The sequence below is a fragment of the Delphinapterus leucas genome, chromosome 15 (assembly GCF_059928025.1).
Source record: "Delphinapterus leucas isolate spDelLeu-1000000601 "Yukka" chromosome 15, BTC_Dleu_Yukka2, whole genome shotgun sequence".
NCBI classification, from domain to species: domain Eukaryota; kingdom Metazoa; phylum Chordata; class Mammalia; order Artiodactyla; family Monodontidae; genus Delphinapterus; species Delphinapterus leucas.
Window position 1 is genome coordinate 23,734,124 of NC_143143.1, and position 21,992 is coordinate 23,756,115.

The window sequence follows — 21,992 nt, forward strand, 5'->3', positions numbered from 1 at the left end:
GGGGACCTACTGTATAGCACAGGGAACTCTACTCAGTACTCCGTAATGACCTATATGGGAATAGAATCTAAAAAAGAGTGGATATATGTATATGTGTAACTGATTCACTTTGCTGTACAACAGGAACTAACACAACATTATAAATAACTATACTACAATTTAAAAAATTAATTATTTGAAATAAATAAATAAAGGGTTTCCATAAACTCTTGTCATATCTCAAACTGAACAAATTCTGGCTTAATTTTAAAAGTACTTATTGTTAGTAAAAATACCGTGTGTTCAGATACTCTGTAAATAATTTATTTTATGATTATAAAATATATTCTGTTAGGAAAATACAGAAAAATAATTATAGGAAAATCTATAGTTCCATTCCAATTAGAGGTAAAACCACTATGTATTTGCTGAATTCCCTATATGCATGCACACACATATACAAGTTGGATCATTCTGTGAATGCAACTTTTGTTGTCTTTTCCCACTTACTATTAAATAGATAATTTCCCTATCATTAAGTAATCTTTTAAAAAATGACTTAATGGCAAGATTTAATGTGCCATTCTATGACTTTACCGTATTAATTGTTGGACAGTTAAGATATTTGTAGTTTTTTAATGCCACAACAAACTCGTGAGCATCATTGTACAAATTTATATCTGAATATCTAGCTGTTTAGGCTATATTTTTAGGAGGAGAGTTTTTATTTTAAGGGATAAGGACTTTAAGGTTGTAAAATCATATCTAGTATCAGGGCTGTCCATTTGTAGTTGATGATTGAGAGAGCACTGCCCTGCTCCTTCATTTTCTGTGTACATGTAAATTGAGCTACCAACTCTCTCTCTATAGCAGTCCGGAGCAACACTGGCCAGAAGACTCAGCCTGATGTCATGTCACAGAATGCTAGAAAGCTGGTTCAGAAAAATCTAGCTACATCAGCAGATACTCCACCAAGCACTGTTCCAGGAACTGGCAAGAGTGTTGCTTGTAGTCCTAAAAAGGCTGTCAGAGACCCTAAAACTGGAAAAGGTAATTAGTCAGAATAAGGATACCTTAAATATTAATACTAAGTGGTGGTTTGACTTACACGTTTCCATTGCTTCACAGCTGTGCAGGAGAGAAACTCATATGCAGTGAGCGTGTGGAAGAGAGTGAAAGCCAAGTTAGAGGGCCGAGATGTTGATCCGAATAGGAGGATGTCAGTTGCTGAACAGGTGACCATTTTTTAAACTTGAGCTACACATTTTAATGCTGCTGAAACAGTATAGGTTTAAAGATCCCCTCACCCCTATCCTTTGGTGATATATCAAGAAATAAGGAACTTAAATTGATTTTATTGGCTTCAGAAGATTTTGAGTGACACAGTTCTAGGATTATCAAATATTCAGCATTTGACTCTGACTCTACCCTATTAGCACTTTCCTTTCTTCCCAGTTCTCTTTTAACAAAAATTTGGGGTGTGGCTTGACCCCCTCTCCTCCAACAGAAGACCGTTAATTTGCATTTTAGAGAGGGCTGTGTGAAGGTTTTGAATGAAATGAGGATGACATTTTGGGTGTCATAGTATGTATAAATAAGTAGTATCTATAAAGTGTTCTTGGGTGTCAGTTTGTCTGAAGTTATTACTCTGAAATTTTATCATTAGTGTTTCTAAAATTGTATATATAAATTCAAGAATGAATTCTTTTCCCCATAGCTGTTTATTTTGAAAAGTTTCAAACCTATAGAAATATAGGAATGCTCATATACTCTTTACCTAGAATTGGTAGACCAATTGTTGATGCTTTCTTAACGTTCGCTTTACCTTTCTGTGTATGTGTGTTCATACACACAGTTTTTCAGAACCACATTTGAGAGTTAGTTGCAGACATTCTAACACTTCATGCCTAAATACTTTGTCTCCTAACCAAAACATTTTAATAATATATAGCTATGATATAATTATGTAATTATCAGCTCAGGAAACTTAACATTGACGTTAACCATTGACTTCTATCCAACATTGAGTCCGTATTCAGATTTCTCCAGTTATCTTCAAATGTCCTTTATTACTTAGCCTGCCTCTCCTTAACCACCAACCCAACCCCACCCCAACCCATACAAGATTTAGTCAAGGCTTATCTTGAATTTCATATACTTGTTCTACTTTTAATCTCCTTTAATGTCTAGAACAGTTCCTGAGCCTTTTCTTTCTTTTCTTTTATGACACTTATATTTTTGATGTGTCCAGACTACTTGGTTTGCAGAATGTGTCTCAGTTTGTATTTGTCTGACATTTTCTTCATAATTAGATTCAGAATCAACATTTTTCGCAAGAATACTTCACCAATGATGTGTTCTTAGAATCTTACATCAGGGGGCATGTGTGTGTTTGTGCTATCTTTGTTGTTAAGTTAGATCACTTGGTCAAGGGTAGTGTTCTCCTGAATTCTCCATTACACATATGCCTTTTCTTCTGTGGGGTAAAAATTTGAGACTTGTGAATGTCCTATTTTTTTTAATGGTTTGGCATCCACAATTCAAATTTAACATCAGCAAGGAAAGTTTTTTTTTTTTTTTTTTTTAAACACTGTTACATCTCTGTATAGGATCTAAGCTTAAGCTCTTCTTGGTTAAGACTCATTATTTAGAGAGAGTTCGTCAAGTTTGTCAAAAACCATGGACGGTGTTCTGGGTCCAGGGGTATCCTTACTTCAGAAACTTTTTGGTAGGTTAATGGGCTGTGTGCTTTCATGACTGTGCATCTTAGGTCTCTGTCCATCTTTTTAAAGGATGCTTGGCTATTGTGCTTTTTATTCTGATAGTTATTAAATTTTATATGAAAAAGTTAAGGGGCTCACAGGAGTGGGGTAAGTATAGAGTTCTTTGCATACAACTTTTGGTGTAGGTTACAATTGAGCAGCCTTATTTTGAGCATTTACGATATAATTGGACCCTGATGGGTGCTCTGGATAGAGATAACGATTATATCTCTTACTATAAAAGAAAATTTAGCTGAGTCAGAATCAACAGATACGGGGACTTCCCTGGCAGTCCAGTGGTTAAGGCTCTGTGCTTCCACTGCAGGGGGCGTGGGTTGGATCCCTGGTTGGGGAACTAAGATCCCACATGCCACACAGTGTGCCCCACCCCCCCCCAAAAAAAAGAAGAATCAATAGATATTTGCTGAGTACCAATCTGTTTCAGAATCTATCTGCTGGGCACTTTTTAATGCACCTAAGCATTTGCCCAGTGAATTCACATGTTTAATCCCAAGGGCACCTGTGGGGTCAGTGGTGCTGTCTCTTCATCAAAGGATTCATAAGGCTCAAAGGGGATTGTGACTTTCCCAAGACACACATTTGTAAGTTATGGAATTATGAAGGAAGCTCAGATTACTTAACTTCTCTTCCCACCATGACAACTACACATCTTTGGGTAATTAATTGGGGAACTTACTCCTAAACAGTTCATATAACTCATATATGAGCCATGTTCTTTCAAGTTTTAAATGGCTTTAATTCTATCCTGCCTATTTTTACAGGTTGACTATGTCATTAAGGAAGCGACTAATCTAGATAACTTGGCTCAGCTGTATGAAGGTTGGACAGCCTGGGTATGAATGGCAAGACAGTAGATGAGTCTGGTTAAGCGAGGTCAGACATCCACCAGAATCAACTCAGCCTCAGGCATCCAAAGCCACACCACAGTCGGTGGTGATGCAACTGGGGGCTTATTCTGAGGAAACCTAGGAAATCTCGGTGCGCTAGGAAGTGAATCCTGCAGGACAGCTGCACTCAGGGATACGCCCAACACCATGGCCTGCAACCCCAGGGTCAAGGGTGAAAGAAAGAAAGCTCACCGCCTGAACACGGAGATTGTCTTTCTGCCACAGAACAGCTGCAAACGTGTCAGGAGGTTAGCTGCAGAAAGAAATCGGGATGCCGCGGAGCACAGAGTGATTTGGAACTCCATTCCACCTGACCCTGTGTGTACAATCCAGGAAAAATCAAACCCCGCTCAGAAACAGAGAAAACTGGGGCCGCGACACAGCCAAGGAAGATTTGATGCATTCAGATTCTTGCATAACACTTGTTGCTTGGCAACAGTACTGGTTGGGTTGACCAGTAAGTATAAAAAGGCTATGCGATATGAATTTCAGAAATGGACTGAAGAAGGAGAGCTATGTAACAGATAACACTACGTTGGAAGAACTTCTGAAATGAAGGGAAAAAACCCACCCCATCCTCCTCCTCCCCAGCCCCCACCATCTGCCCATCCCCCTTTACTTGATCTAGTAGATTAGCCATCTTTCACATTCACTTTTATTTCAGTCCTTATACTTCATATTCTTCCATCTCAATGCTGTTAACAACTTATATTTGGAGTGATAAACAGAAATTTTTCCAAAACCACCAGTAACGTGGAAAATGCAAGGATTGTTTAAAGGTCTGGTGATCACATACAAAATGTAATTCTGATTATTTAAGTCATTTCTGTGATTCTATCATGTACAGTTTCCAGAATTGTCACTGTGCATTCACAAGTAATGAATCTAACAGACATTTGATTTAATGTACACTCCCCTTCGCTTACAGTGTACATTTTTGGGAGGTCATTCAAATTTTCCCTCTTCTGTGATTGCTGTAGTTTCTTTCATAGAAAGTAGCTAATCCAATGTAATCTTTTACCTTTTTAAAAACCAGGATCGAGTACCTATTAGAGTTTTACATTGTTGATGACAGATTAACAATAAAGTGATGTTCTGGTGGAGGTAGAGTGAAATGTTTTTTTAATTCAATTTTCTCATTTGGTACTTTTAATTTACAATTTACAAGGTGTAAATTAAAAGTGCTTTAGTTTACCTGGCATTTTAGGACATATACATGAAACATCAGCAAAAGTGCGAACCACCAACATCTTTTATTAAGTTCAGTTATTAGTGTGTGAAGTACTTTACTTTTTCCACAATTTTAAGTTTCCTGTTCAGTAGTGAATTCATGATCAAGGTTTCCTTAAATTTAGCATTGCATTTCAGTACTGACTGTGTAAGCTCAATTGTTGATCCAAAATAAAAATCCAGACTAGAATAGGATTCCTAAAGTCACGTATCAACACAAAGTAGAACATGATTAAAATCTGGATTGAGTACATTTTTCCTGCATTTTAGAGATTAGCACTGTGATCACTTTCTAGTTGCCAGTCTTCACAAACTTGAAAGGTATTAAGGAAAAATTCCACATAGCTCTGGCCTTTCCTGTATCCTCATTGCCACGTTAATATATAATCTTTAAATATCATGGGAGAATGCATTTCAGTATCAGTGCTCTTCTAATACTTCGACAGGTATTACAAGAAAGGTGGTATCTTTGAATACCCCCATGTGTCTAATAGCAAGTTAAGGAACCTAGTGCATCAAATTTTATTTTCTTCATTCATCTTGAACCTTATTTTCACAATCAAAACAACCTATCTGGAATAATAATGCCATATTGTGTTTTGCACACTGCTTTATTTCCTAGAGGCTATTGCACTCATCACTTGATTACCTCTATTCTCTCTCAAGATTAAACAGTCTTTCAACAACATTCTTTGTCACAGGAAAAACTTTTATCACAGTGATGAAACAAGTTCACACTAGTTTGTCCCTATAGGTAGTATTCAGAAATTGCTTCTTCTTTGGTAAAGAAGATAAATGAAATAGGTTAATTTTATTGCCTGTGAATTTCAGGCTTCAGAGGTACCTGGCACCTTATCCTAGCGAAAACAAAACAGCTTTACATAAAAAACATGTGTCTCTGCTAAATTGTCCATCACTTTTACTTTAAAATGGTCCCTCAGAGAATAGTGTGGCATATACATGTTTGGTTGTAGGGCAGATAGGAATAACTGGGGACTTCAAAGCTTGCTCTTCACTGCACTCTGGACAACAAGACTCCCAGTCTGTACAGTTTGGCTTCTTCTGGGAAGTCATTTGGCAAGTAGCTTTATCATTTTGACCTGTTGTAAGAGAACTCAACAGTCAGATTTAATCAGAGGTACAGAGGCCTTGGTGATACAGCAGTTTGAGAAGACAGGGATATATTTTGGTAATTATCTTGTAAAATAATGTAGAGTTCAGAGTGCTGTGGTTATGAAGTCATGCATTTTTGATGATACAGAAATACCTGTGGAAAACCAGGGGTCTGCTTCTCTCTTTCTCTCCCTCCTTCTCTCTCACCCTCTCCCTCCCTTCCCCTTCCTCTTGCTCTCTCTCCCTCCCGCCGCACCCCCTTCCCCTGTCTCTGTTGTGCTCTCTCTCTCTCTTTTTCCCTCTCTAAGATTCAGGGGGTACAGAATAACTTATGACCCTTGGAAATTGAAGTTTATCTTAAGTGTTTTGCTGTCTTTAATTTTCTAGAATTGCCTGAGTTTTAGTTGATTTATCTGTAAAGCTGTGGAGGCTTAGTAGTTTATGGTACTGTCTGTATTTCTCTTTTACTCTGTTTCTTTGGTGTGTCTTGCAGTATTTCATTATTTCTGGTCATAAATTCTTCACATAGTTTGCTAGATGGTTATTAAGATTCTTTTGTGTCTGACACTTGTGAGTTTTTTGAGATATGTGAGGTTTCTGTGTGAGAACTGAGAATCAAGCTCTTGATCTGCTTCCCTAAATTGCTTTCTTAGAGCCCAAACCCCAGGTTCAGGGTGAGGGTTTATAATACAAAGGAGAACTTCCATCACTTCTGCCCTTAACACTTGCCTCTATTACCTGAACTTAGTATGTAGTGTTCTTTATATTGTCCAGTGTTTGATGTTATCTGCATTGTTTTTGTTTTTAACTGTGGTTGTTCTGATGTGTGAAATTTAAGGAAAGAGCCATTAAAAAATTCCAAGCAGGGCAATGCAAGTGCAGCCAAATATTAGAGTTGATGTGCAATCTTAGGTCCTTTTAAATTTGGGGTGATATAGGCAGTACTTTGAATTGAAAAGTCTTCCTGGCCTATTTTCCTCCACATATTTGTGATTACTCTGGGGGCTTACTTGTTTTGGCAGTACTAAAATCAAAGAAGCTGGTTCTTCTTTTCTCCCAATTCTTTTCATATTAAAGAAAGCATCTACAATTAGCCTTGTTAGCTTCTGTTCGTATACATCAAAAATCAGTGAACGCTTTTCTGTTAGCACATTTAAGTACCTTTGTTTTACATAAAACCAGATAAATATGAAAACCAATGACCTTCCATTCTGTATCTTGAGATTGTAAAATGCCAGTAATTTAGAGCTAGGACTTTCCCCCTCCCCTTAAATCTAGGAGGTAGACTATGTTAATGGTAAGGGTCACTTAAAGAAGTGACAGATTTTTTCATTATTTGGGTTGTATTAGAAATACTCCTTCTATGGGGAAGAACTAGCATTATAAATTTTCCAAACACTGGGGAAGGAAATTCACTGTATTAGGAACCCGGAAGGGTTTATTGCACTTTTCTTGCTTTTTTTTATGCCTGGGTAAGAGTATCACCATCTCTTATTTACAAAAGGGCAAATGGACTCCAATTGAGAGAAGCTTTATAGGTTCAAGAGTTAGTTGTACAACATGAACCATTCAGTCTCTTGCTTTCCATGGGAATTTGGGCTTACTAGGGAAGCTGTTGTGCTAAGGCAAAAGTGTCATACAATTAGCTCGGCTTTTGAAGATGATAAACTTAAGGAATTGAACGTTGTTCTGAAATGCAGACTTGCAGAATGTTTTTATGTCTTTCGAAGCAGCTTTTTTTTTTGTTGTTTTTTTTGACCCAAGTTTCAGCTCCTGTTTGAAGTTCCTGTGTCAATTATTTTTTGGTTTAAATTTTCCTTATATTTCCACCTGTGATGTCAATGGCAACATCACACTTCACTTGTTAATTTACTTTAACCTTATTATGTAGAGCAAATTGAGTTGAACTGAATCTTCCTTGTTCTAGTAACATTGTATAAATAGAGTGGATTCTCTGTACAAAAGGTTGTAATGCCTCCTGATGGTTATAATTTTGTGATTGTATTTAAGGTTAAAAGTTGAATAAATCACACCAGCTTCCTGAAAGTGTTCATAATGCAACTTTTGGAAAACAAAAATACATGGCCTACTTTGTGCATATTTGCATTAATGTGGCAAAGATTGTATGAAATACCTGTTTTTCAAAAAATAAAGTGTTAAAAGACGTAGGATTTAAGCTCTGAATTTGTTGAAGTAGTTTCCAGAAAACTTAATTTTGGAATATGGGGAGCTTTTTTTTTTTTAAAGCTAATTATTAATACCTACAAAAGTTTAAAAACTTGATTGTAAAAAATGTATTTTACACTCAGTGTTCTAATAGCAGTAGAAATTTTACTTCAATGGGAAAGTTCTTAGTATTAAGGCACAATTTTATTAAGCTTAATTTTGTATTTCTTTAAAAACTCCTGTAGAATATTATTGACATGTATATTCCCTGGTGTATGAAAGCTCTGAAGGAAAACAATGTCCAGCTTGTTTTAATATCTGGAAATCAGATTGCATTTGTTGCTGCTAGATTATGTTAGGATTTATGTTAACTGTTTAGCCACCTGATATATTTCAAAAGTTCACATCCTGCCTTTGTAATACCAAAAAAAAAAAAAAAAAAAAGCAAGCTCCAAAGGAAGCTACACTAAGCGTGGGTGTTTTTTTTTTAAATAGGGCAATTGAAAGCTTAGTTAAGGAACTTATAGAAGTGATCCTAGGCTGTTAAATTGCAAATCATTCTGGGCAAATGTTCCTTGAGCAACAAATACTCTATGGAGAACCCATGCTATTTGAAAGCCATTTCTTCAGTTTTTTTTCACCTATCTCAATTTCACAAGCTGGTGTTGAAAAGTCTTTCTTCTGAAGTTGTACATAGGGAACTTGGGTGAAAACCAGGCACATTCTGTAGCAAAAACTGATTTCCCAAAATACACGGGGCAGTTTTTAAAGTCTAATAACCCCACACCCTGTCCTTTGGAAGAGGGCGTTGCTGTGCCTGTGGCGAGATCTCGCGCTCAGCACTCCGTATATGCACTCACTGTGTGGCTGCCAACTGACTGGGACCTTTTGATTTCCTTTGGAATAGGTAGCGGAGGGCCTGCTCCTCAGAGGTCACAACTTTCAAATCTCCCAAAACGGGCTGTCCAACTGGCTGCATTTTACCTACATAACCTGTTTTTCCCCCAACTTTCCCTGAAGTGGCAGTTTATTGAAGAGTCCCCTTTCCTTGCAAAGGCTTTTTTTTTACCCCCCTGAACTGTTTATACCTGAACAGATGCTTTATTTCTTTTCAAAGTTCCATGGCAAATTTCACACCTGTTTTTGAAATTCACAGTGCTCCGGTCCCCCTGGTTTTCTTAGGGGCAGCATGTGTTGGCTCACATTTCTTTATGTCTTCCCTGAAATCTTATGAACCCGGTAGTAATTTAAGGAATGCTTTTAAAATAAACTCGATGGCATAATATAGATGACTATAAAAGGGTAAAAGGCTGGAAGTTAAAAGCTACGGTAAGTTTTCCTGAAAGAGACATCTAACCAGGTTAACATTGGCATTATTTTGTTTGTATTGAGTAATGAAAAGTGTTAATGCATTTTGAAATCCTGGAGAGAAATATGTAGAATTCTCTCACATAGTTCATCTAATTCTTAGATTGCAATAAATTCCACTCTTATGAGAGGGTTTACATCTTTCCTTAGCATGACCTTAGTAAGAAAGGATCTGTCAAAACCAGTCCCTTTTTGGAGGGGGAGCTCGTAGTTTAAGTGAAGTGCCCCACAAAGAATTGCCCCAAAGAACCCATGAAAATAAGCCAATTTTATAAGTCGGTGCATTTTTCACAAGTTCTTAAACTATGCCCAGATTTCCACACCGTCTCCGCCGCCCCCGCCCCTCTATCAAACTAAGGCCTTATTCCTAATGGGTAGGGAAGGAAAAATTGCAGAAAATCTACATAAATGGCCCCTTTCACCAGTACTCAAAACCTCCTGAGATGGGCACGAGTCCGCGAGTCACATATCTGGGTCTAAGCTGCTTAGCGGCCTGGCTAGGGCTGCCAGAGCAGGTATTAGAAGAAAGGCGGGCTGACTAGGGTCACAGCCAGGGTCAGGGCCACCGTCTGGGTCGGGAAGAAGATCCCAGCCAGCCAGCCTCCTTAATCACAATGCGGTTAGCGTCACATGCCCATCTCTGCCCTCCGCCTGATATTGGGTGGCATATTTCCTTGAGGACTAAATTCCAGAGAGGCACCTTAGCTGCTTTGAGGTCCCCCGGAAGACTCCGAGAGCCACCACGGCGGCCCTCCCTGGGGATACTAAGGCCGTACCAGGCCCCGTCCACGGGCAGTTGAACCGATTCCGAAAGGCCTGGGCGGGGTGTAGCACATCACCTGGGTGCTGATTGGTTATTCCGTGTCCCCGCCCCCTTGGCCCCGGCGTGGTCTCCTTCTCCTTTGATCTGGGTTTCAAGACAAGCGCTGAGCAGCGGTTGGTCCGGCCCGCTTAAGCGTGATCTCGGTTTGCCCAATGAGGAGCGAGCTTCGCGGGTTCTGTCGGGAAAGGCAGCTGGCCTATATAAACGGCCTGCTGGGCGTGCCTTTTCGCTAGGGTTGTCGTGAGTGCCTCTGAAGAGGGCTGGCGTTTGGGGGCGTTTTGCGCTCGCTGAGGGGGCACCTCGGGAACAATGGCGGAAGGAGATAATCGCAGCACCAACCTGCTGGTGAGTGCCAGCTCCTCGTCGCGAGGGAACCGAGCGGGGCCTCCGGACTTCGGTGCGCTGCGGCCTCGTTCCTATCACCCGCCGCGGGCCCGGCCCTCCTCTCCGTTCCCAGGTGCAGGCGACGACGCCTGCCCTTTGGGCTTCTTGGGTAACATCTGCTTGGCGGTCACTAGTCGTGTCGACTTCTAACATCCCCTGGGGAAGGTGCACGACGGGGCGAGGAGGGCGCGTGATCATTCACCGCGACTAGGGGTTGAGGAGGAAGCAGGAGAAGGGGGGCTGTGACCAGCCTGGGGTGCAGTCCTTGGCAGAGGGCCGCGAGGGGCTCGTCGAGCGCTTTTGCGGCCCAGACCCCAGCTGTATCTGGGTTTCCCCGTCTTTGATTTTAACCAGGATGTCCGTTCGCCCTTTTCCCCTAATACTTGGGCAGGGGTGGAGGGTCAAAGGGCTGCTGCCGAGAATTTCTTTTAGAGCTGGCACAGCTTTAAAACGGCAGGGAGGCTACGAGCTCGCCGCTGGGAACTGGAGGTAGGATCCAGCTGGAGGGACAGTGGCAGGTTCTGGCGTTTGTCTGGAACGTGTAAGTCTGGGCGGGGGGGGGGGGTGTCCCAGGACGATTTTAGAGTAAGCAGGGGTCGGAGGGAACTGCAGTAAGGTTGTATCACAGGCAGACAGTTTTAACCTCAACACGAATCCCCCCTCAGGATCTAGGTAAAAACGAGAGAAATCCGTCCATCTTCTCAGTTGCCTTTCCCCAGGAAAAGGCATGCTACTCACCACCAGAACAACAGTGAATAGAGAAACCAAATAATTTAATTCTGACTTTCGATTTTCCAAGAGCTCAGGTGCTAACGAATTAAGTGACTTTGCAGGGCAGTTTTGATTGTGCGTGATTTTCATTTTGCATTGGTTTTTAGGTATGCATGACCTCTGCCCCCTTACATGCACACACACCACCACCCCCTTTTCTATGGTTAGCCTAGTGAGCCCCAGCCAGGTTTCTTTTAAGAGTTGATCGTTGCCCAAGTTCACACAGCTATTGAAACAACAGATCCTGGCCTGGAGCTCGGCTGCTCTTTCCACAGAGCAGTGTGACTTAATTTAAGGAGAACAAGGCCTTTGGCCTTGGATTTGCTGGATTCAGATCTGTAAACCTCTGTGTATCTCAGTTTCCACATTTGTAAAATGAGGATAGTAATGACACCTTCCTTTCAGCTTGTTGGGAGGAGTAATTAAAGTATAAGCATATAATATATTCAGCAGAGTTTCTGCCACATGGTAATCTCTTATTTAGCTATATTAAGCATGGTATATAAAGTCAGAAACATTGAGGTCACCTAAGTGTCAGTGTGGCACAGATAACATCTTTATCAAGATTAAGCTGCCCTGTCTCCTGTCATTTGCATATTTCCCTGTGGTAACAGTTATAAGAACACATGGGTTTCCTGTTCCAAGTTTTTTTCTCTACCAAAATCAGCTTAAGGGCTTTTTGCCCCATTAGCTCATCTGAGAAGTCTACTTGCAGCTGATGGTCAAATTTGCAGAGAAATTTGAAGTCTAACCAAAATGTCCTGATAAGTGTAAGAAGCATTTTATTGAGATATATTGGGCTTAATATGCCTTTTATAATTTTGTAAAAGCACAGTTTTCCTTAATTGTGCAGATGATGCCAATATCTAAATGATTTCATTGCACAAAGAGCTATTTTGGAAATTGAATGCTGTTCGGGAAGAGGCTTTCCTAATGGATTCAGAAGTAGGGGGCTAAATCAATGAAATGACAAAACACCAGGCCAGTTGTAACTACCTGAAATGAGAAACTTTCAGTGATCCAATTTTATACTCAGGGTGCTGCCACTTAGTAGTGCATGGCTTTAGGAAAGTCCGTTCTGAGCTCGCTTTCTTTAATTGTAAAATGGCTCTGATTATCCCTATCTTAAGGGGTCTATAAGGATTATGTTACATAATGCATGTAAAAGAGTAGCCCAGTGCCTGGACTTGGAAAGTGACCATTAAATGATAATTTTTTTCCCCATTGATTTTTGTCTTTGGTTTCAAAATTGCGTTTTTCTGAGAAACTAATTTGTTTAAGATAGTGATTTGTAGGAGCTGTTTTACATACCTGGTGCCTTAGAAGAACTTAACTCTCTAGGAGCCACAGAAATGTTGAGATTAGTAGAATGATCGCTTTAAATGTTACTCATATGTAGGCTGCAGAGACTGCAAATCTGGAAGAGCAGCTGCAAGGATGGGGAGAAGTGATGCTGATGGCAGATAAAGTCCTCCGATGGGAAAGAGCCTGGTTTCCACCTGCCATCATGGGTGTGGTTTCTTTGGTGTTTCTGTAAGTGAGCTATTAAATTTCTGTAGATTGTGCTTGTTACTCATAAGGGCTCAGGTTCCATTTATGGAAGTGCCTGAATCTGTAAAGAATGCCTTTGCTTAGAGCCGTTTGCCTAGTTTTCAGAATTTGTAGTACTTTGTAAACTCAGTAATCAAGGCAGTTGAATAAATCTGTGGCTCACACTTTTTGGTCTTAGGACCCTTTACACTGCTAAAAAATGTTGAGGACTCCAAAGAGCCTTTGCTTCTTCATGTTTACATTAACCGTTACAGCTGTGATGTCATGAAGCTTCCGGAAAACTACTTGTGAGAAAATTAGAATAAAAAAGGTGAATAACATCTTTGAGAACCAGAGGACTAGGAGGATAAACATCTTCAGCTAGGATTAATGAGGTCTATGTTTTTCTAACCTTTATTAATTTTTTTTTTAAACAGGACTATCTACTATCTAGATCCATCCGTTCTGTCGGGTGTTTCCTGTTTTGTTATGTTTTTGTGCTTGGCAGACTACCTTGTTCCCATTCTAGCGCCTAGAATTTTTGGCTCCAATAAATGGTAGGTGGCATAATGATGTGGCAGTCTAATTTCTGAGAAGTTACTGCACCAGGTAGCTATGACTAGTGTGTTGTAATTAAGCACAGAGAATTGTCTTAACCATCAGGTGGCTAGGGGTTAGATTTATCGTTTGATGTATAGAATTTCTTAGCTGATTCAGATATAAATCACAAACTTCCAGTACTTATATCTCCATAGTTCTTCTATACTCTAGCATTAATTTTGACTTTTTTTTCTTCCTAGACCTTTTTATTGAAGTGAGGCTTTTTTAGGTAATGTTTTATCAAGGATTGCAGACCTCATAATGGGCTTTCCATAAAAGTAGTATGTCTGCTTTTACATTTTTTCCATTGATATTTAAGATATTGTAATATTAATTTCACCAATTACTTTTGAATGAATATGAAAACAGTAACGTAGATTTTTTTGCCTGTTCATTTAGCAACTATTTATTGAATGTCTACTTTTCTATTAGGCAGACTCTTCTGGGTGCTGTGAAATATTTTGACTTTTAAGATTCATCTTGGGACTTCCCTGGTGGTCCAGTGGTTAAGACTTCACCTTCCAATGCGGGGGGTGCGTGATCGATCCCTGGTCGGGAGCTAATGCCTCCCGGCCAAAACATAAAACAGAAGCAATATTGTGACAAATTCAATAAAGACTTCAAAAAAAAAAAAGAAAAAGATTGATCTTGTGTTTCACGTTGAGACCTTGACGTAGTGCAGTGGAGGTTAGCAAAAGTGCTTTAGAATACGTTCAAGCTGTATATATAAGTGGGTTGTTGATTGCATTTATACCACTCTTTGAACGGGTTACTTATGAGTTCCCAAGATAAGTGGCTGTGGATCCTGTTAAAGTATTTTTTAACTTCCTTCTGGAATGTTGCATTTCTCTTTTGATCCAAATAGTGAGCAAAACTAGATATAGGAATGGATTTTTTTTCTCCTAGCTGCTATTCTCCCTTGGTTGTTTATTTTAATTTAATTGGTAGTCTACTTGTGCCTGTAGTTTTTCGTTCTCCTGATAATAGCAAATTATAAAATAATTCTATAAAAATAAGAATTTTAAATGTAGGGTTTGCTTAAGTTATGGGATAATTAAGCATTTTTGTATTGAAATAAAGATGTTTCTGCCATAGCACAATGGTTAGTGTTAGCAAATGTGCTTTGAATTGTTTTTCATTGTGCTGCTGTTTGGGGGGCAAGTTTGTAACTATGCAATGTAGCAATTTAACAGAATCAACCTCAGACCCTGACTTTATTAGCCAGATAACATTCTACTCTGCTAATTCATAACTCCTGGAGAAAAATTTTCAGAAGTAAGCTCTTGAAGTTTCGTGGTAATCAGTATGTGGCTCAGTCTTATCTACAGAGCGATTTTGTTTTTTGACCTTTATGAAGAAGGAAGAACACTGTTGCCTACCCACAGTCCAGCCTTGACTATGGGCAGCATACGAGGTCTGATTATTTATAAGAAGTTCCAGGGCTCAGTAGAAGCCCTTCTACTGTATCTGTCACTGCAGATTCATAGGGACAAGGACTAGAGGAGAGAAAGCAACACATCTCCAGCATAGGGCTTACTTTTTATAGCAGCCATCATGTCTGTATAGCAAAGACAGTACAAAGGCAAAATTTCTTTAAAAAATCAGAACCCAAAATACATTATAAACTACAAAGGGCTTTTTGGAGGATCTTTTTGTATTCTTACTGCTGTTTTGTTTGTGATTATATTTTCCCTCAATGGGACTAAATTTATAAGGAATTTGGATTTGAGCTCTTTGTGGCTGCCTAGGCCTCAAATGTATGAAGCCCAGTGGAGGGTATTGTGCTTTGAATGCTAGTAGTTATTATCTTACTGACGAGTGCTTAAATATAACTGTTTGGTTGAAACTTCACATCTTCCTCAAGGACTCTGATGGGTCACCACCCAGGATTCATTGGGATCTGCAAAATAACATAGGAATAGAGAAATTAATTCATACTGATTTCTGCATGGCCCATAGTAGTCATGAGGTTTTTGTTACTATCATTGACCAAATTTGGCTTTAGAACCATAGATAGCCATTACTTTGTACACACACGTGTGTCTTTATGTTAAAACTTATTCCTGTGCTATGAAAGGAGTCTTTTTTGCTATGCTGAGCAGCTTGTGGGATATAGTTCTCTGACCAGGTTTTGAACCCAGGCCCTCTGCAGTGAGAGCACAGAGTCCTAACCACTGGACCACCAGGGAATTCCCAAAAGGAGTCTTAATGGTTTAAGAACTTTTTCTATAAGATAATGGTGAATCATTGTTGTTTTTATTTAGATTTTCTTTAGAAGATAGTTTCTGAAATTTGAGAGGACGGTGTATTTCTGTTTACTGTTAAGATTTGCCTATAGTAAAAGGGAAGATTCTTTTCCTAGGACCACTGAGCAACAGCAGAGATTCCATGAAATTTGCAGCAATCTCGTAAAAACTCGACGCAGAGCTGTGGGCTGGTGGAAACGCCTCTTTACGCTAAAGGAAGAAAAGCCTAAAATGGTACTTTTTTAGTTTTGACTTATTTAAGTAAAGCAACATTTTAAGATTGAGTCAATTTTTCCTTCATTGTAGTGTAAAGCCTTTTTGCTTTACTCTAGTTGTAGTTTGATGTTTATCATTATCTGTTGGTTTAACTCCTCTGAGTACATTCATAAGTATTTATCTGTATTAAGCTAAAAGTTAAAATTACATTTTGCATTCAATTTTTTATTCTTGTAGAGGTGAATTTTTTGTTTCTCTTTTATTTACTGAAATAAATGTAAAAGACATATACTTAGGAAGCATTTGTTCTCTTTTCTCTTAGCTTCACTTGAGGTTACTATGTGAAGTTATTAATTGCAAAAGTAGATAACTTACAAACTACTTAATTTACATACAGAATTATAGTTATTCTAGGAGAGAATGTATGTAAATTCTATAAAGGAGACCTAGGGAGTTTTCTATGGGTTTTATATAATATATAGATACTAAATATTTTTAAAGAAAAATGGGAATAAAAACGGAGTTATTTTCCAATCTTTGAAACAACCTCCTAAAGTTTCGCTTCTTAGTCTGTTTCTAGGAGTTGATAAATTCTTGTTATTTTCATTATTAGTACTTCATGACCATGATCATTTCTCTTGCTGCGGTTGCTTGGGTGGGACAGCAAGTCCACAACCTCCTTCTCACCTACCTGATAGGTAAGTCTTTGAGGACAAACTGCAGGCACATCCTGGCCAGTAAAGTCTAACTGGAATTTAGTAAGCAATATGTTCCTGCTCCCTGAGTTCCAGGCAGTGATTAAGGAACTGTGTGAGTATGGAAAGATGACTAAATCCCAGGTCCTTGTTTTCATTGAGTTTGTGGTCTTATCAGAAGTTAAGACAAAGAACTAATAACCAAGGTAGAAAGTAATGTGCAAGAGGTAAAAATAAGCAGTGTGTCTTATCTGAGGTTGGGAGGTATGAAGCAGAAGCTTCTGGGGATAAATACCAATGGAAATAATGGGTTTCATGTTACTTCCTCCCATTAGAGTGTGTAATAGTCTGAAGAACTACCTTCTATAAAATGTTAGAATCTTTGGGAAGTTAATTGCTGCCTTTGTAATTTTGTTTTGTTTTTAATTTTAAGTGACTTTCTTACTCTTGCTTCCTGGACTAAACCAACATGGAATCATTTCGAAGTACATTGGAATGGCCAAAAGAGAGATAAACAAGCTTCTCAAACAAAAAGAAAAGAAAAATGAATAATACATCTGCTTTATGCAGTGTGATTAATGGTGTATACATTGTCCTTGGGGACAGTGTCTGTTATGCTGTCTGGATACTAAAATGTTACAGATGTAGCTCTTTGCTGTCCCTCATTCTGCCCTTAGTTAGTAGAAATTCTGACTTGCCAAGTAAGGCTTTATGCCCAGTGTCTTCATGGGTGTGTTGTCATCCGCTGGCCTTATATGGACAACTCATTCATCATTACCACTCGTCTTGGTTTTTCTTACCCAGGGTTAATTGAACTCTTACTTTTAAAATAATATAGTGGTGAACTTCATCCTTTAGTACAGTTAACAGTGGCCTGGGATAACTGTTCAAGTTGATCTTTGCTTTAGCTGGGTACAAGATAGTGGTCTGTGACCACAGGAAGCTGGTTCTACTGTCTGCCTCCACACTCTGCTTAAACAGCTGTCTGGCTTCGTGAATAAAGAAACCAAGTTTACCACTTCTGATGAAGAGACCGGTTAAGATTCACTCCTCATTCTGTTTCGACACTGTGGGAGAAGAATCCTCATGGAATAAAATGAAAGTAATTCCATGGCCTAGTATGTGTTGGCTTCTCCCTTGTGCAGAATTTAGCAATTTGTTGGAAGCATTGATCCTCCCTCCCAAATGGGTAATCTGACAGGCTTAGAACTCTTGTTCCCGTGCACTTAAACTTGAAGTTAGTACATCCTTAAGTGCTTTTTAGTAGCAGGCTTACGCAAGATGGTATTTAGGATTTTTAGCATACTTTTGATTTCAGATTTTCAGCTAAATGAAACTAAAGTACATAATAGGTTAAGAGTCATGTCTATGACCTTCACTCCAAGACCAGCCAATAAAGAACAAAACTCATCCTGTATTTAGTCAAGATTCATTTCAGTAGAAAATCCTACTAGTTTTTCAAGACCAGAATAAGCCTTTAAAGGTAAGCCTCAAGATTCTCATTTTATGGTAACACTGGCTGCTTTTGGTCCCCATAGATGGAGTAGTTGAAATCTGTAGGAATGAACCTCTGAAGGCTGGAAATGTGACATACTTGGGAACAATTCTTAAACTGATTAACTAGCTGTAATATAGTTTTGTGAATTTATTGCACTGATGCTGTAAAACCTGGACCTTGTGGTATATCTGTTCCTAAATAAGTGTTGTTTTCTCTCCTTCAGTATTGCTGTAAACAGTGGCACCCATGTAGCATATGTTTGACTTTTCTTTTTTTAATGTTTCGTATACAAACTACCGTAATTTACATGTTTCCTCACTGTAAATAAGCTTGTCTTCCTAGATTTTTGTGTGTATGTGTGTTCTACCAATTAACTACTTTTGCAGTTTTAATCCTGTATTATTTCTTCTACTTTGTTTTGTGTAAAAGGGGAAAAATAAAAAATCTGGAATCCCTCCTTTTGTCCTTTCTTTATAGCTTAGCCAGTACAACGTTTACATGATCGGATTTATGTACCCAATTAATGAACTACCCTGTGTGATCATTACATGGTTATAAGGTGCTCTTTAAGAATAAAATGAAATAAAAGGTTTAAATTTATTCATCCAGTAAACATTCCAGGCACCACCCTAGATGGAAAAGGAGATACAATGAATAACTGATGGCCAAAGGTGATGTGTGAGAGGGCCTGGTTGGAAGAATAGGCAGGGAGCCATGCAGGAGAGAGTGCCTGCCAAGGCACCTCTGTACCCTAGGGCCTAGCTCAGAATTCGGTACCTGAGCTGCTCAGTAAATAATTGGTGGGTGACTTTTGTCTGCACTTAGAATTTTTTAAAAAATAGAGCCCCAGGCTTCCCTGGTGGTGCAGTGGTTGGGAGTCCGCCTGCCGATGCAGGGGACGCGGGTTCGTGCCCCGGTCCAGGAAGATCCCACATGCCGCGGAGCGGCTGGGCCCGTGAGCCATGGCCGCTGGGCCTGTGCGTCCGGAGCCTGTGCTCTGCAACGGGAGAGGCCACAACAGTGAGAGGCCCGCATACCGCAAAAAAAAAAAAAAAAAAAAAAAAAAAAAAGAGCCCCAGTTGGATATTTTATCATTAGGCCTTACTATCTATACGTAGTGGATCCTGGGAACAGATTCAATGTCAAATTAAATCTCTTTGCTCCCCCTCTCCCCAAAACGTATGGATCCTTCCTTGGAGCCTCCTGGGGGCTTGATGATGTCCAGAACAGGGAAGTCTCAACCCAGTCACCATAGGTCTCCTCCTGGTCACTGGATGCTCTGAAATGCTGGTCTTCCACATGCAGCTATGATTACTCCCCAGGCCAACTTGGCTACACCTGTGCTAGCTCTGGCCACAGCACAGGTCCCCTTTCAACTCTTGCCTTTGCACCACCTCTGGCAGAGGTCCTGTCATTCCAGAATTCACAGGATGACAAGAGGCAATTTATACATGGCCCTCCCGCTCCATTTCCACCCTTCTACCCTCTTCCCAGTTCCAGCCCAACCATTCTGAGATTTCTGTCCATCTTTATATGCCCTCCTAGCTCTTATTATCTATAGGCCACACACCCTTCCTAACGTTTCAGGATCCCAAAACCCCACAAGTAATTTAGTAGCTTAGACAAGTTATAAATGACCACTTTTTTGTTTTGATTTTTTAACCTACAGCAAAATTTGGAGACTGAGTTAAGATTGAATTTAGTTTGCTCCCTCATTTGTGAAGTGGAGATAATAGTACAGATCTCACAGGGACATTATGTAATTGCGTGTGTTGTTTTGAGGATTCAGTTAATCTACAGGAAGCACTTAGTGGCAGTTAGGAATTAGTAGTTGTTAGCACCCTTCACGACACAGATCAAATGGCGCTTCCTCTGTGAAAGCTTTAGCAACTTTCCAGGCCACCTCTCCGTTCTCACAGCACTTCATATTGGCATCCTGATCTGTCTCTGCTAGGATCTGTACCTCTTAAGGGCAAGAACTGACATTTTTGTCCTCTCACCTGGTACAACACCTGGCAGGCACATGGTAGGCACTCATTAGATATTTCCTGAATGAAGGGATGAATGAATGAAGGAAGTGTATAAAGAGATAGTGGGTGGTACGAATTTTCTATTTATGGTAAGGCTCTTGAAGAAAAGTGGATTTATTCACTTACCTTCCCACTGTTGCTAAGGCCCTCGAGGTGAGCACCACATTTTTAGTCAACAGAATGTGTTGTTAAGTGTACAGGTAACCAGTTCTTAAAGGAAATGTTCATTAGAAAAGCAAATGTCCTTTTGTAAATGTAAGTTACAACCAGAGATTTCTATATCCCTGAGATGTTCAAACTGGGAGCTTGGTTCTCCTCAATGTTCACCTGGGATTTGAGAAGCATTGGGGGTGGGGGAGGTGGGCTGTGATGCTAATCACAGACACTGACTGAGCACGCAGGCTCCCGGGTTTTATGTGTCTCTTTTATTTGGACTATTTCATTTACCCTCATAGCAACTTCAACTGATTGGTGTATCATCCCCATTTTGCAAATCGGGAAACTGATTTGCCCATTCATTTATTCATCAAATACGTGTCAACCGCCTACTATGTACCAGATGACTTTTCTAGAAGCTGTGGGTACAGCGGTGAACAAAACCAACCAAATCCCTGCTTACTTAACGGAGACAGACGATAAATACACTTCCAATATTTCAGGTGGTAAGTGCTATGGAGAAAAATTAAGCGGGGCAATGGGGTTGGGGGGAATGGGGAGAAGGTTGTATGAGTGTGTGATTGAATAGAGACCTGAGGAAAGGGAGTGGGGAGCAAGTCTCGGGATAAACTGGGGGGGGGGAGGAATACTCAAGTTAAAGGGAAAAGCAAATGCAAAGGCCTTGAGGCAGAGTATGCTTGGTGTATCTGAAGAAAAGCAAGCCAGGGGCGAAAGTTGGGGGGATGATGTTCCTAGGCAAGGAGGCAGGTGTGCAAGTCAGAGAGGACCTTGGTTTTGGTAAGGAATTTGGATTTTACTGAGGGTGCTAGGAACCCTTGGAGAGTGCAAGGTTTGACAAGTTTTAAAGCGATCATTGTGGCGGCCAAGTGGGAAACACAAGGAAGGGTAAGAAGGGAGGGTAAGGGTGACAGCAGAGAGGAAAGAAGTCTATGGCAGAAGTTTCAGATGTTGGGTATCTAGCCTGAGGTTACTCAGCTCCGGAGAGGGCGGAGCCAGAATTCACTTCCTCCCAGGCCGTCAGACCCCGGGCTTCAAGCCGTACCTACTGAGCATTTATATACTACGTGCCAGACATTTTGCGAGCCCTTTGTCACCATTATCTCATCTGTTCACCTGGGATTTGAGACGTCTGAGCGTTTATTTTGAAAGCGCTTAAAAGGCTGAGCGTTTATTTTGAAACATTTGTGGCTTTCTTCCAAACTGTGTATCTCAGAGCTCAAAAGCAAAGCCTGGAACTCCAGTAAATAATTTCTAATATTTAGGGAGAGTCAAAAAGGAAGCACCGATTAAAAAATATATTTTTGACTGTATGGAAAAAGTAACCTATACATGTTTCAAAAAACAAAACTAAATTGTATTGGGAGAAAAGCAAGTCTTCCATCCCAGTTCCTAACGCCCTTCCCAGAGGCATTTACCGATTTCTTGTGGGTCCTTCTAGAGATACTGTAAATACGCAAGTATCAAAATTAATTCTAAATGGTGAACAGTCACTGCAA

At 39.9% G+C, this 21,992-nt stretch overlaps 2 protein-coding genes across 12 annotated transcripts in view; both read left to right on the forward strand.

The window, feature by feature from the left end:
* SMG1 (SMG1 nonsense mediated mRNA decay associated PI3K related kinase) overlaps positions 1–8,158 on the forward strand; it is a 96,960-nt gene extending 88,802 nt beyond the window's left edge. For 9 of the 10 annotated variants that reach the window (XM_022552305.3, XM_022552301.3, XM_022552302.3 and 6 more), the window contains 3 exons: positions 850–1,029; positions 1,108–1,214; positions 3,524–8,158. In XM_022552305.3, coding sequence (XP_022408013.1) covers positions 850–1,029; positions 1,108–1,214; positions 3,524–3,601 — 365 coding nt within the window. In that variant the 3' untranslated portion in view covers positions 3,602–8,158. Of the gene's footprint in view, positions 1–849; positions 1,030–1,107; positions 1,215–3,523 lie in introns of those variants that run through there. The other variant, XR_016387801.1, reaches the window with a different exon arrangement.
* Positions 8,159–10,566: 2,408 nt separating this feature from the next.
* ARL6IP1 (ARL6 interacting reticulophagy regulator 1) lies at positions 10,567–18,854 on the forward strand. 2 transcript variants are annotated; one of them, XM_022552240.2, is made up of 6 exons: positions 10,656–10,694; positions 12,904–13,037; positions 13,472–13,591; positions 15,997–16,114; positions 16,710–16,794; positions 17,225–18,853. In XM_022552240.2, the coding sequence occupies exons 1-6, from the start codon at positions 10,659–10,661 to the stop codon at positions 17,341–17,343; spliced, it is 612 nt and encodes a 203-aa protein (XP_022407948.1). In that variant the 5' UTR covers positions 10,656–10,658; the 3' UTR covers positions 17,344–18,853. The 2 variants fall into 2 exon arrangements, with proteins under 2 accessions (XP_030619516.1, XP_022407948.1); XM_030763656.2 differs by lacking the exon at positions 13,472–13,591 and having other exon boundaries at positions 10,567–10,694; positions 17,225–18,854.
* The last annotated feature ends 3,138 nt before the right edge of the window (positions 18,855–21,992 follow it).